Source organism: Nannospalax galili, unplaced genomic scaffold, assembly GCF_000622305.1.
Source record: "Nannospalax galili isolate Female #2095 unplaced genomic scaffold, S.galili_v1.0 scaffold368, whole genome shotgun sequence".
NCBI lineage: Eukaryota > Metazoa > Chordata > Mammalia > Rodentia > Spalacidae > Nannospalax > Nannospalax galili.
Genome location: NW_008359963.1, coordinates 2,898,285 through 2,912,376, shown reverse-complemented (window position 1 = coordinate 2,912,376; position 14,092 = coordinate 2,898,285). Strand labels below are relative to the sequence as shown.

The window sequence follows — 14,092 nt, the reverse complement described above, 5'->3', positions numbered from 1 at the left end:
ACAAACTAAAGCCATTCTAAACACAAGGAAGAAATGATTATTCCATGTAAAAATAGCTGCCAAAGAACACCTTTCTTGGAAACTGATACTTTCTCCTCTACCAAATTCCAGCCAAGCTCCTCTGGGCCATCTCTAGGCAAGGTCCCAACACTGGCCTGACTTTAAAGACCTGAAGAAACACTAAGTCAATTCCTAAATGCTTAAGGCTGTATCCCTAGGATGACTTTAGCCCCAGCTTAAAGTGGTTGCCTGACAAAACCCAAGGCTGCCAAAAGAATGCAGGGTCACCAACATACGACCCACAAAGGCAGGGACTGCTGGCCTCAGAACGGAGGGTGCCTAACTCCAGTTGCTAAACTGGGTGAACCTCACACGTTCACCTGCCCCTTCAGCTCAGAGAAATTCTTCATTTCCTTAACCCCTTCCCCACCCACACCTTCTTCTCTTTAAAATACCTAGTCACCTCAATATAGACCAGAATGGTACTTATAAGCTCTTCGCCCACTGTTGGTAGTTTCTGAATAAAACCTATTTTCACCACTTTGACTAGTGGTTATCTCTGATAAAAATCACATTAAAAAGAACAATCACTCTAAAATAGTCATGAACTTAAATGATTTAATTTATAACCAGAAATTCTTTTTTTTTCTTTCTTGACATAGGGTCTCAGGTACCATAGACCGGTCTAGAACGTGCTATATAGCTGAGGATGACCTTTAACTCCTGATTCTCCCAAGTTTTGGGATTATATATGTGTGTTCACACCTATTTTATATACTGCCAGGGATCAAACCTAGAACTTCTTGCACTCTACCAAATGAACTACATTCCAGCTCTGGAAAGTTCTTTGCTTTACCAGAAATATGAAAAAGACAATCAGGAACTAAATATGAATACAATGTCTCTGTTCTAGTCTATGTGCATGAACTCAGTGGAGGGTCACTAGACCACTCTGAGAGATTTTTCTTGCCTCTGACCCTGAGAACAAAGTCCACTCTGAAGGAGAGTGCCCCTCAGACCCCCTCCCTATCCTCTGAGAAAAAGCTGCCCTCCACCTGACTCTGGAAATCCCCTCCATTCCGCCTGACTCTGGAAATCCCCTCCTTTGTTCACATCCTTTCCTGGTATCTGTTTATGATTTCTATGGAAATGGTCTGGGGCAGAAGAGAGAGAACGTTCTGCCCCAGGTAAGCTAGCCAATGGCAGTATACCTGATACATCTGTGTATGGTTTCTACGGGAATAATCTGGGGCAGAAGAGAAAGAACATTCTGCCCCAGGTAAGACAGCCAATGGCTGTATAGGTAAAGTCTCTGGAAATCAGCCCTAGATTGTTCCAATCCTTTTCTGGTTATTCTGTGTATAGTTTCTATGGACATCCCCTGCTTCGTGGTTTTTGTGTCTTTTCTGCTTAAAAGCCCTGCGTTTTCACTGCTCAGGGTCACAGTATAGCTCCTGAGACTGTGACCCCAACCAGTTGGCTCCAATAAAGTGCTCCTTTTTACTGAGACTCAGTGTCCAAGTGGTCAATTTAGGGAATTTTACAGACCTCCGAACAACTCCTGTTCACTCACCAAACTCTGACAATTCCATCTTCTTCTTAGACCAAGTATAATACTGTAAAAGTCCTTTGTAGGCCTGAACCAGGTTGATTAATACTTCTTGAGAAGACGACTTTTCACCATACCTCCATGTCTCTGCCTGACTTAGATTTCGGTCAGCATCCTCGAACATTCCATGATGTAAAAGATACAATGCATGTTGTAAGGAGATCTGCATGAATAAGAAAAGCCCGCTGTCATCTAGGTCATTACAGAACTATTAGTCAGAAAACTCAGGAAATAGGAAATATATAATATGCTGGACTAAATCCCTAAGAAGTCAATAGTCAATTTTTCATCTATTCCGTAAATCAAGAAAACCGTGCACTAAAACCTTCATATAAAAAAGAAAACACAGCCGGGCGTGGTGGCGCATACCTTTAATCCCAGCACTCGGGAGGAAGAGGCAGGCAGATCACTGGATCATTGTGAGTTCAAGGCCAGCCTGGTCTACACAGTGAGTTCAGGTCAGCTGGGACTACAGGGAGACCCTGTCTCAAAAAGACAAAAAAAAGAAAAGTGCCGGTGCCAGCCGGCCTTAGATGAACAGCACCTGAAAGGGGGAGTGAGGATTGAAAGAAAAACAAGAGAGACAGAAAAGATGCTTGGGAGGACTGTCAGTAGAGACTGAAGCCCTGGTTTATTTTTGCTCTGCCTTTTTATACAGATCAGATAACCACAGTTTGCTTAGCTCAATTAGCTTCAACAGCTCTTTTTTGCCACCTTTATCTGAGGGTTAAGGAATGGTCAAATACTTGTAGTGAATTCCACCAATTAACCATCTTCCCTAAATTATCAGCACATTCCTCCTGACTTGACAGGACAATTCAGTGCTTGTGTGTAAAACACAAACTCTTGAGTCAAGGTGAAAGGTCATAAAGTAAATAAGCAAGCCTGCCACAGCTCAATGTACATAATGGCTGTGCTTATATTAATAGCTCCCAACAGAAAAGAAAACACACAGAACTGGGCATGATGGCACACGCCTTTAATCCTAGCACTCAGGGGCAGAGGCAGGTGGATCTCTCTAAGATCGAGGCCAGCTTGGTCTACACAGTGAGTTCCAGCTGGGGCTATAGAGAGACCCTGTCTCAAAAAGCAAGAAGAAAAAACAAACAAAAAACCACAGGCAGGAATGTAGATGATACTCGGTCATGTACATTTTCAATCAAAGAAAGACACAGGAAACACCACTATGTAAATAAAAGCAAAATTATATAAAAAGCAGACCGTGTGACATTGGGGAAAAAAAACTTCAAAGACAGTGTCTTGGTTCATGTCCCACATGAACCAAATTATAAGCCTGAACAAGTGGGTCACCATTGTCATAGTTAGCTTCAGTTGTCAACTTGACACACCTGGGAAGAAGGAAACTCAACTAAAGAGTTCCCTCTATCAGACTGTCCTGTGGGCACACCTGTGAGGCATTATCTTAATTGTTCATAGAGGTGGGAGGGCCCAGCCCACTGTAGGTGGTGCTGTCCCTAGGCAGGTGGGCCTGGGCTGAGCATGAGCAGGTAAAGCAAGCCAGTAAGTAGGGCTTCTCTGTGGTCTCTGCTTCAGTTCCTGCCTCAGCTTCCCCTGATGATGGACTGTGACCTGTAAACTAAAATATACCCTTTCCTCCTCAAGTTGGTTTTCGTCGGTGCTTTATCACAGCAACAAGAACAAACTAGGATATCCACTGTTTCCTGTTATTAGCATTGCTGTTATTAGCATTGCTGAAGATTAAATGAGATCATTCTTGCATGCTTAACGGTTCATGTGGTCTACAGCAGACAATATAACAACTTAGATACAGGTCAAATAAGCTCAAAGAAAACAGCTTAATAGAAGTGCTGAAAAAAATGGCTTTAGTTCAGATGGGGGAAAAAAGTATATAAAAGTGTATCCCTGATAGAGAAGAAAAAATAATTACAGAGCCAGGTATGGTGGCCCTCATCTGTAATGCCCAGTACCAGGGAGGCTGAGGCAGGAGGATTGAGAGTTTGAAACAAGCCCAGGCTATACCAAGACCCTGTCTTAAAAAAAGAGAAAGAGTGGCTAGGAAGATGGCTCAGTGGGTAAAGTGCATGGAGTGAAAGCCTGAGGACCAGAGTTCAGATCCCCAGAACCCACATAAAAAGCTGGATATGCATGGCAGCCTGCCTGTACAAGAGGTTGCAACAGGATCCTCAGAACAAGCGCCAGACAGGCTATCCAGAACCAGTGAGCTCCAGATTCAGCAAGACCCTGACTCATAAGGGTCTTGAAAAGTGTAGAAAAACACCAATGTCAACCTCAGATCTCCACACACATGAGCACGCATGTGCCCACAAACTATTGCAATAATTTCTCAACTGGTCTCTCCATTTCTGCTCCCTTCAAGCTATCATCCAAGTGGCTGTCAAAGAAATTTCATCTTGGGCTGGCAAGATGGCTCAGTGCGTCACGCACTAGCTACATAAGGACTTGAGTTCAAATGTGCCTACAGGATAAAATCTAAAGCCATCGCTTTGGCACAGAATGCAGGGACCAGGTCACTTTCCCTAAATTCTACACATTAAAATTTTGGAGTCACTGCAGCTTTGGATACAAGGCTATTAAAGTCTTCTTTATACTCTGCCATGCCAAACTACCCTCCCAGCTCTGCCTACTCAACACCTACCTGCTTGTTCCAAATCCCCTGCATCATATCTCTCCTTTCCTAGCACCCCCATCTGATCAGGCTCGGCCCTCTTCAACTTGAGATAACTGCTCTTCCTTTTCACTGCCTGTGGCAGTCCCACTATAGTACCTTTTTCTCTTTACTCCAGTCACCTGCCTGTCTTCCTCACCCATGAGAACTTGTGCCTATTACACTGCCTAGAGACAGCAATAGTGGGGTTGTTTGGGTACTGGAGGTTGAACCCAGGGCCTTGTATACTAGGCAAGTCTCTACTACTGAACTATATTATCTCAAGCCTTCTTTTTACTTTTTATCTTGAGGCACTATGAAGTTACCCAGGCTATGAAGTCATTCTGCAGCACAAGTAGGCCTTGAACTTGCAATCCTCCTACCTCAGCCTCCTAAATCGCTAAGGTCTGTACCACCAGGCCTGGCAGGAATGGTATTTTTTAAATTATTAACAAAAAAATGTTTTATTGCTTATCCTAATATTTACCCTCAGACCCTGGAGAGAGAAATGAGGTTCCTTTCCAGCTTCTCTACTTCAAATGGGTAGATTTTGAGCCCAAAGGGACCCAGTCTAAGGTTTAGTTAAAATCCACACGCACTTCCCAATCAAACAGCTGTACAGTTTCTTCCTGAAAAAGGAGATGAGACAGCACACAACACGAAGGCAGGCGACTCCTTCCTATTGTTCAGTCAGGACGCTCTTCCTCCAGTGCAATCCCTGCCACCTCCAGCTCTTAGCCACTTGCAGACCATCAGGGTAGCCAGCACATACAGACACACCTAGGAAATTTCTCCTAATTAATAAAATCCAAAGGAATTATGACCTGGGAAATCTGTATTTAAAACTAGAAAATTGAGCCAGACGTGCGCCTCTGCCACAGTGTGCGTAAGTCTTGAAAATATATGCTAAATTCAAAAAAAAAGCACCTAAAAGGATAAATATTGTCTAATTCCACATTTATATAAAATATCTGGAATGGGAAAATTCATGGAAACAGAAAATAGACCAGAGGTTTTGAGAGGGACAAGAAAACAGAGAGCTGTTATTTAACAAATACAAAGTCTATGCCTGTGGTGACTGCAAGTAGAAACAGCGGTGATGGTGATACAACACTGAGTAGAACAAATGTCATGGAACTACACAGACCAATATAAAAGACAGCATGTTTTGTTTTATATACACACATATATAAGACATACATGTGTATATGTATGTATATATTTAAATTGTATTATATAAATTAAATTACATATGCAAATATATAAAATTCAGAAAGAAAAAAAGTAAAAATAAAACAAAGGGCCAGAGAATATATATTTTAGGCTTTGTAGACCATATGGTTTCTGTCACAATTATTCAACCTGTGGCTAAGTTCCTCTGTAACTGTATCATCTTGAAAAAAAAATTAAGAGCAAACTTTATAAAAATCACTGAAAAGTATTCCTTTAGCTAGAAGAACATACTGAGAGGGGAAACAACATTGTAGGATGGTCTCAATTCCTTTTGGTAATGACTCTTCTTAAAAGACAGGAATTCAAGACCGGCATGGTGGTGCCTGCCTTTAATCCCAGCACTCCGGAGGCAGAGGCAAGCAGATCTCTGTGAGTTAAAGGCCAGCCTGGTCTACACAGTGAGTTCCTAGACAGCTGGGACTGTAGGGAGACCCTGTCTCAAAAACACCAAAAAAAAAAAAAAAAAAAAAAAAAGACAGGAATTCAGAGAGAAGGTCCATCCAGACATTTAGGAACATTACAACATTTTATCATATTCAAGTTCCTAACGTTTCAAATTTTCCTTTTTTCCAAAAACACCAACTCAGCTCAAATAACAAGCAAACTACTCCAGCCAAGTCCATGTACACAAGGAAGCACAAGCTCATCTCTGGAGGACCGGTCTTGGCAGCCAGAAACAAAGAAGCTGTTTTCAGTAAGACCACAAGGAAGGTGACTGGAAATCCAGAAGCAGTCTGCACACTGTGCTCGGCTTCTCTACTCTGCAGGCCTTGCCCATTTTCATTATTTTCTACATTACCATTGATATAAGCAATTAAAAACAAACACTGAAATATAAATTCTCAGGCCTACATTCTCACCTTTAAATAATTCAAGACGCCAATATTTTTCATCCGGTCAGCAAAGGTATTGAAAGTCTCCACATTGCTTTTGGGGTGATAAAACAGAATTTCACTTCCAAGCTTCCAAATGACCTGCAAAGCAGAAATTACTACCAAAATGCAAAGTCCTTAACTTATCCAATTTCTTCCTGTAGATTTTTTTTTCTTCTTTTCTGATTATGACATTTAAAAACAACCTTTAATTCCTTTCAATACTTTACTATACTGTACCTAGCAAAACTAGTATTCTACCCTATGTGATAATTACTAAATTTTAAAACACAAGGTGAGAATAACAATGCTATTATTAATACTCTAAAAGGGCACAATTAAGATGTATATTAAAGCTGGGTATGGTGGCACACACCTTTAATTCTAGCACTGGAAAGGCAGAGGCAGGTGGATCTCTATGAGATCATGTCCAGCCTGATCTACATGGTGAGTTCCAGGCCAGCTGGGGCCACAGGGAGACCCTGTCTCAAAAAGACCAAAAAGAAAAAAGAAAGAATCATATTAAATATAAACTTTCTCAATTAGTATACAAAGAATAACCCAGTAAGCAGGCTCTGGGAATACTGGCTCCCTAGTTCTATGCCTCACTGGTCTCAGGCTCATCTTCAGACTGACTAGGCACTTCCTGAAATCCCATCCATATTGAGCACACAGGTTCTAGCTACACCCAGGATAGCAGTTTAAGAGCCACACAAAAATGTGTATTCTACGAGGACTTGAGACAGTTAACAAACAAGAAACATAATAATTCAATTGTCAAGTATTACAGAAAAAAGAAGGCAGAAAGACAAGGAAATCAGGGATGCTGGTCCAAATATAAGGATGGGGGATGAGAGGGAAGTTCCTTAATGGAGCCTTCAAGGAGAGTGGCCATAGCTGAAGATTCTCCCAAGAAAGGGAAGTCGCAAAGGAAGGCTAGCAGGCAGGAGACACCTGGCCCGCTCCAGTGAAAGCAAGGCCAGAGAGGCCAGGGAAGAAAAGCCAAGTGGAAGAGGTGAGGTCAGAGACTAGATGTGGAAAGAAAATCAGTGCATCACGTAGATGTTTGCAGGCTTTTAGACGCCTTTAAAACGCTACCAGGAAAAGAGAAGTGTGCAAAAGCAGGGCTGACAAACTCTGCCCACAATCCCTGTAAGTAGCTCCCAGCAATCAGCTTGAAAACCTATGAAAGCTTTCATGGGTGGAGCTAGAGGCAGAACTCCCAGCAGCCCATGTCTCCAGCAGACTGGGGCCTTGTTTACCTCAGGTGCAGTCTGTCTCTTGTAGCTGTCCGAATCCTCCAAGGTCTGCAAATAACTGTGCATGTACTCTGCAGCTCGCTGCCACTGGTGCCTCAGCAAGGCCTCTTGGATAAACTCCAAACAAGCACTTGTTGTCTGAGCAAAATCCTTCTTCTTTTTCCCTCCAGTCACTGTAACAATGAAAGAGAAGAGTAATTATTCAAGCAGTCCAAAAACTTCTCATAAACACAAGTTTTAACAAGGGCAGTAGGTATTACTGAACCTTGGTTCCATCCCAGAACCAAGCCAACTGCCTTGAAATAAACCCTGCACACATAATTATTTTTAGTGACCCCTCCAACCATGATGGAATGTTGACTGCTGTCTTGTGCAGGTCTTAGGCATGCAGCTACTCCTGCTGAGTTAGTATTGCCATACTCTTGAAACTGACTTATAAAGAAAAATAAAAAATAAAAAATTAGGTTGGACACGAGGGTACATGCCTATAATCTCAGCACTAAGTGAGGCAGGAGATTGTGAGTTCAAGGTTAGCCTGGACGACCTAAGGAACCCTGTGTCAAAAAAAAAAAAAGAAAGAAAAGAAAAGAAAAAAGAAAAGAAAAGAAAAGAAAAAAAAAAAGACAACAAATTTGGGGCTGGAGAGAGGCTCAGTAGTTAAGGGTACTGCTCTGCAGAAGATCTGGGTTCAGATCTCAGCACCCACATGGTGGCTCACAACTATTTTAACTCCAGTTATGACACACACATTACACAAAATTGAAAATAAAAAAATCTCAAAATCAGGGCAGAGGTTGTAATTCAGTGGCAGAACACTTGACTAGCACATGCAAGGCCCTAGATTAGATTCCCAACGTGGCCAAAACAAACAAAAAGGCACACAACCAGCTTGCAGGCCTATTTATACACTCCTCTCTAAGATTAATCTCCCAAAGAGTTGTCCGTGTGGTCAGAGCCTTACCATCAAAATGGACATATTGCTTGAAGGCAAAAAGACAGGCATTGGAAAAGTAAATGATTCTCACATTGCTCTTTGGAAGTCAAGTGATTTCCAAAATCTGCCTGTCAAAACTGCAGGGACAGCTGCTAAATTGTTAAGAGCTCACTGTGTAACTGGGTGATAAAATACTTAAACTCCCTTTGCTCCTCATGTGACCCCCTGGATCTCTCAATTTACATAAACTGAAACAAAACATAGAACTGATGCTAAATTTTTTCTTTTTCTTTTTTTTTTTTTCTTTTTCTTTTTGAGACAGGATATCCCTGTAGCCCCAGCTGGCCTGGAAGTCACTATGTAGACCAGGCTGGCCTTTATCTCACAGAGCTCTGCCTGCCTCTGAATCCCAAGTGCTGAGATTAAAGGCCTGTGCCACCACGCCCGGGTCTATACAGGGAACAGTCCAGCTGTGTGTGGTGTGCAGCTGTAATCTCATCACTTGGAATGCTGAGGTAAGAAGACTGTAAGCCAGAAGTCAGCCTGAGTTTTTATATATAAAGACAGAAAGAGAAAAGGAACATAAATACATTAACAGTTACCCATGAGTTTATAAAGTAACTCAGTGGCAGTGATAAAAGTGAAAGATAACCTTAGCTATTTTATTGATTGAGGTAAAGATACCCAGGTGGGGTGGTGCACACCTTTAATACCAGCACTTGGAAGGCGGAGGCAAGCAGATCTCTGTGAGACTGAGGCCAGCCTGGTCTACATAGTGAGTTCCAAGGCTAGCTAGGGCTACAGGAAGACTGGTCTCAAAACAAAACAAAACAAAAATGTACAGGGTATTAAAAGTGCGCATAGAGATATATACACTTGCTACAAAAAAAGTACAATCAATAAGAGAGTATTATAAGTCTTTACCTACTAAAAACTTTGCCATTAATTTTTTTAAATGGATAAAAGGATATTACACTTTTTTAATAGTTTGTAATTTTTATTTTATGTATATGAGTGTATTGCTTGCATGCAGGGCGGGCACCTGCGTCCTGCAATGCCTGCAGAGGTCAGAAGAGGGTGTCGGATCCCCTGGTACTGGAATTAGGGATGGTTGTTAGCCACCGTGTGGGTGCTGGGAATTGAACCCAGGTCCTCTGCAAGAGCAGCCATCTCTCCAGCCCCATATTATACTTCTATACTATTTAGATTGTACCAGATCTATTTTTAAAAGTAATACAGCCAGTTGTTGTGGCACATGCCTTTAATCCCAGCATTCAGGAGGTAGAGACAGGCGGATGGCTCACTTACAAAATCTGGGCAAGGTAGTACACAGATTTTCTTTTTTTAAATATTTAGCAAGGGATATTTAAGTAAACACATGCTACAGACTACAGCTCCTCAGCTGGACATGGGGTCCACACCTTTGATCTCAGCACTGAGAGGGCAAGGGTAGAGGACTGATGCAAGTACGAGGCTAACCTGCTACAGAAGTTCTAGCCTGGTCAAGATGAAACATTGAGGCCCTGTCTCCAGGAAGGGAAAAAAGGCCACAGCCCTTGACCAGCTGCTTCTCAAACCATCTAATGGACACATAAGTCTCAGGGGATCCTCCCTCAGCATTGTTACTGAATCAGAAAGATGTGAGTTTGTGTTTCCTTATATCATTATGAGTTTAATTTCCTTAAAATTCAGGTCCTCATATGAAAAATGCTTAGCACATACATTTACTGAGGACTAATTTACTGGGAATATAAAACTAAAATTTTCAAATGGAAGCTAAATTCTAGAAGCCAAGGAATCCTTGCCAAGGAGAAAGACAGGGCTAAAAAGAGGACATGCTGGTGTGGCTGATTTCAAAGTCTTCCAACACATGGCAGCATACTAGTTCTTCTTTATACATACAACCTATCCCATTTTTTAAAAACTTGTCTGCATTTACATTAAATTAAAAATGGAGAAAATACTTTATTACATCATCGATTCTATAAAGAATTCTTTGCATACAATTCAACAGAAATTTCTTGAACACCTGCTATGTATGTGCTGTCAATGAGGGAGTCTATCTTCTTCTATAAGTCCCCAATATTTGGCTAATGACAAAAACTGTAGGAGCTCAGTCAACAGGGCTAAAAATAAATGTTTATCCGTCATAATACAGAGTATATATTATTGGATCAAAAAGGGAAAAAAAAAAAAAAACCTCTAAAAGGGAAAAAAGGAATTGATTTCTTAAAATTTCCTTTTCATTTGTCGCCAAAAGAAAAAACTCACATATTCCTCTCTTGAAAATAGGCATTACAGCACACAGCCATGATCCCAGCATTTGGGAGGCTGAGGCAGGATGACAACCATGATTTCTGGACCAATCTGGGTTACCTAAATGAGTTCCATAGCAAGACCGTAGGGGCGGGAGGGGGGCCTTAATGACTCATTTTGAATCCATGTTGAATTTCACAGTTCTTTGCCCTGAAGTTTAAAGGCTCCACGTTGTGTTACTTACCCACAGTTTCTAACTGTTTCTGGAGCCATGGGAAATGCATTCCTGTACCAGATGATACAGAAGTTTCCACCTGTTCATCCTCCGTCACAGGCTTGGTCAGTTGTTCACTGAAATCGCTCATCTAATCCAAAATGAGAATACCAGTTAGTTTCGGTATCTCCTGATCCACGAGGAGCTGAACTACACAGAAAAGCAGTCATCTTTTCATCTACTATCATAGGACCAGCGAAACTCATTGTACCTCACAGATGTTTTAAAGAAAAAACTGAATTTATGCCAGCAACAGCCAAAATGAAAGTTCCATCTAAAACAGAGATCTGTACTGCCATGTATCATGTACATGCAAAAATGACACTGCCCCTTAATTACAAAGTAAAAACCTCAACTTAGAGAATTGAAAACTACGTAAGTACAATAATAGTAGCTAGTATTTATTAGGCCTTAACTATGTGCCTGGCCTATTAAGTATCTAAATTAATCCTTACAGCACTCCTGAGGTGAGTACTATTATTTTCTTCCACGTTGGTGTTGAAAAACTGAGTGCTGAGAGTATGTAACTTGTCCCCCCAAAATGAAGACAATACTCTAGAGAAATACAGAGCACATAGGCTTGTTGTGTAAGAACGGCCTGGGGATGGGTGGGGGCCACTGCAATCACATAAACTAACCTACAAAGACAGCCATATGCCAATGAGTTTGAATTAGTCATCAAAGTGTCCCAGACCCTTCTGATACTATGACAAAGAATTCTCAAATTTCCCTCCTTCCCGCAAACCTACAGCATTACTAGCTCAGCATTACTAGCATGTCTAGCTCAGGACACCTTCAAATGTGTCTAGACTACTCCATTCACCTTACTTTTTGTTTTCTGAGGTACTGGGGATGGAATCTGGGGCCTTGTGCCTGCTGGCAAACGGTTTCACATAGAGTATGAATTAATATATTTAATATATAACATGTTAATATATGTTACGTTTCACTTTTATTGTTTGTGTACAGGAAGGTGGGACGGACCTCAACGAGCGTGTGACGGTCAGAAGACAACTTGTGACTGACGGTTCTCGCTTTGCACCATGTGGATCCCAGGGCTCGAACTCGGGCCCTCCGACTTGGCCACAAGCACCTTTATTTACCACCGGAGCCATCTCACCTAAGAGTCCCCTTGCTTCTCCGCCAGAATGAGCCTTTTAAACATCAAACTCTACCGTTAGGCGCAAGAGCTGGAAATCACGCCTAATTTGAAACCGACCCACTACTTACCTGGAGTAGTAATGTAAGTCCTCCCTTTCCGGACCAAGACCCAAACTGGCGCTCACAGGGTTGCCACGGTAACCAAAGCTTTGCGGTCCCCGGAACTCCAGTTCTCAGAACCCCAGGCTTCAGACCAACAGGAGGAAATAGAAGGAAAGCAGGGGTGACCGCAGCGAACCGCTTCCGGTCGCACTGCAAACGCGGGGCGCACCCACCTGGCCCTGGCCAGCGCTCCGGGACAGACCTAGCGCGTCTCCGGACCCCCGACAGTGAATACAGAGCCTCGCCGGAAGCCAGTGCGCCAGCATTTCCTGTGAGCATGCGCACAACCTACCGTTGGCATTCCGGCGTGCACCCGCGTAGTCCCGCCCCTAGCTCCTGCATTGCCTATAGGAAAGCAGCCCACGGCGCCTCCACCTCGGAAGTGGTTCCTGATGTGACCCGGAAGTGGATGTTGACTTCCGACTTCCCGTTGGTTTGGCGGCAGTTTCATGTCTGTCTATACAAGAGGGAGAAATGGAACCGTAGTACCAATTGCGTCTTTGGAACTTTTATTTTATACAGTGTTTAGGTTTCTTCGCAGTTTGGGCGAGAAACTATTTTTTTCCTTATCAACTAGGAACCAATCCTATAACCAGATCTACTAATCAATAAGGCATCTTAAAAGACATCCCCAACTGGCTGATGGGACACCACCATTAATCCCAGCCCCTAAGAGGCAGAGGCCAGTAGATCTCTGAGCTCAAGGTCAGCGTGGTCTACATAGCAAATTCCAGGCCATCTGGAAGACCCTGTCTCAAAAAGCAAAACAAAACAAAGACTTGTCCACTTGTCTGGGTGATACACTCCACTAGTAACTTTTATGTAGCAATTTCCTCCATTTGAAACATCCTTTGTGGAGGGAGGCTCATGACACTCAATGTAACAAACTTCACTTTCCTGCAAAAAGACCCTCCCCAAGGATGCAGAAAGAATCAGCTCATAAGGAAGGAGGGAGAGGAGGCTCTGGTCGATCCAGCTACCTACACCTTCTGCAGGGAGCTCCAGTTTTCCAGTCATGAGTCAGGACTGGAGAGATGGCTCAGCGGTTAAAAGCACTGACTGCTCTTGGAGAAGACCTGGCTTTGATTCCCAGCACCCACATGACAGCTAACAACCCTCTGTAACTCCAGTTCCAGGGGACTACGTCGACCCCTTCAGGCCTCTGTGGGAATTGCACAAGTGCACTTACAAGCAGGCAATACACTCATACACATAAAATAAAAATAATAAGAGACCAACCCAGTTCCTTCTCATGGTCCCCAGGAACCCACTGGGCCTGGTCCCACTCTCACCACCCTCTGCTTCCCTGGGCTTCACAACCCACCAGCCTTGTTCCTGGGTAGGTCCAGTAGAGCCCACCTCACCTTGACTCCCCCAGCCTCATTCACTTCCCATCTCTCCCGCCCTGTCTGTCTTCCTAGCCTGGGTACTGGCACATCTCTTGTCTCCGCTGACCTCTTGGCCCGTAGCCACCACTACTTCCTGGTCCTTTGCATCCAGACCAACCCAGTTTCTTCTCCCAGTCCTCAAGAACCCTCTGGGCTTGGTCCCACCCTCACCTCCCTCTTTTCCCCTGGTGTGGTGGTTTGAATGAAAATGGCCCCCATGGGCTCCAAGTATTTGGACATTTTTGTCCCCAGATGATGGTGCTGTTTTGGGAGGTTTTAGAAGGTGTGGCTATCCTGGAGGAAGCACGTCACTGGAGGTGGGCTTACAGAGTTCTTGAGCCTTGCCAGATCTCCAGT

General features: G+C 43.1%; 1 protein-coding gene across 2 annotated transcripts in view; it reads right to left on the bottom strand.

The window, feature by feature from the left end:
* The window catches only part of Taf1a (TATA-box binding protein associated factor, RNA polymerase I subunit A), a 40,217-nt gene extending 27,606 nt beyond the window's left edge, over positions 1–12,611 (bottom strand). The window contains exons 1-5 of one of the 2 annotated variants that reach the window (XM_008823755.3): positions 12,315–12,611; positions 11,055–11,175; positions 7,624–7,793; positions 6,350–6,463; positions 1,574–1,772 (exon numbers count right to left, since the gene is read on the bottom strand). In XM_008823755.3, coding sequence (XP_008821977.1) covers positions 1,574–1,772; positions 6,350–6,463; positions 7,624–7,793; positions 11,055–11,175 — 604 coding nt within the window. In that variant the 5' untranslated portion in view covers positions 12,315–12,611. The remainder of the gene's footprint in view (positions 1–1,573; positions 1,773–6,349; positions 6,464–7,623; positions 7,794–11,054; positions 11,176–12,314) is intronic. The other variant, XM_017795772.2, reaches the window with a different exon arrangement.
* Between the last annotated feature and the right edge of the window lie 1,481 nt (positions 12,612–14,092).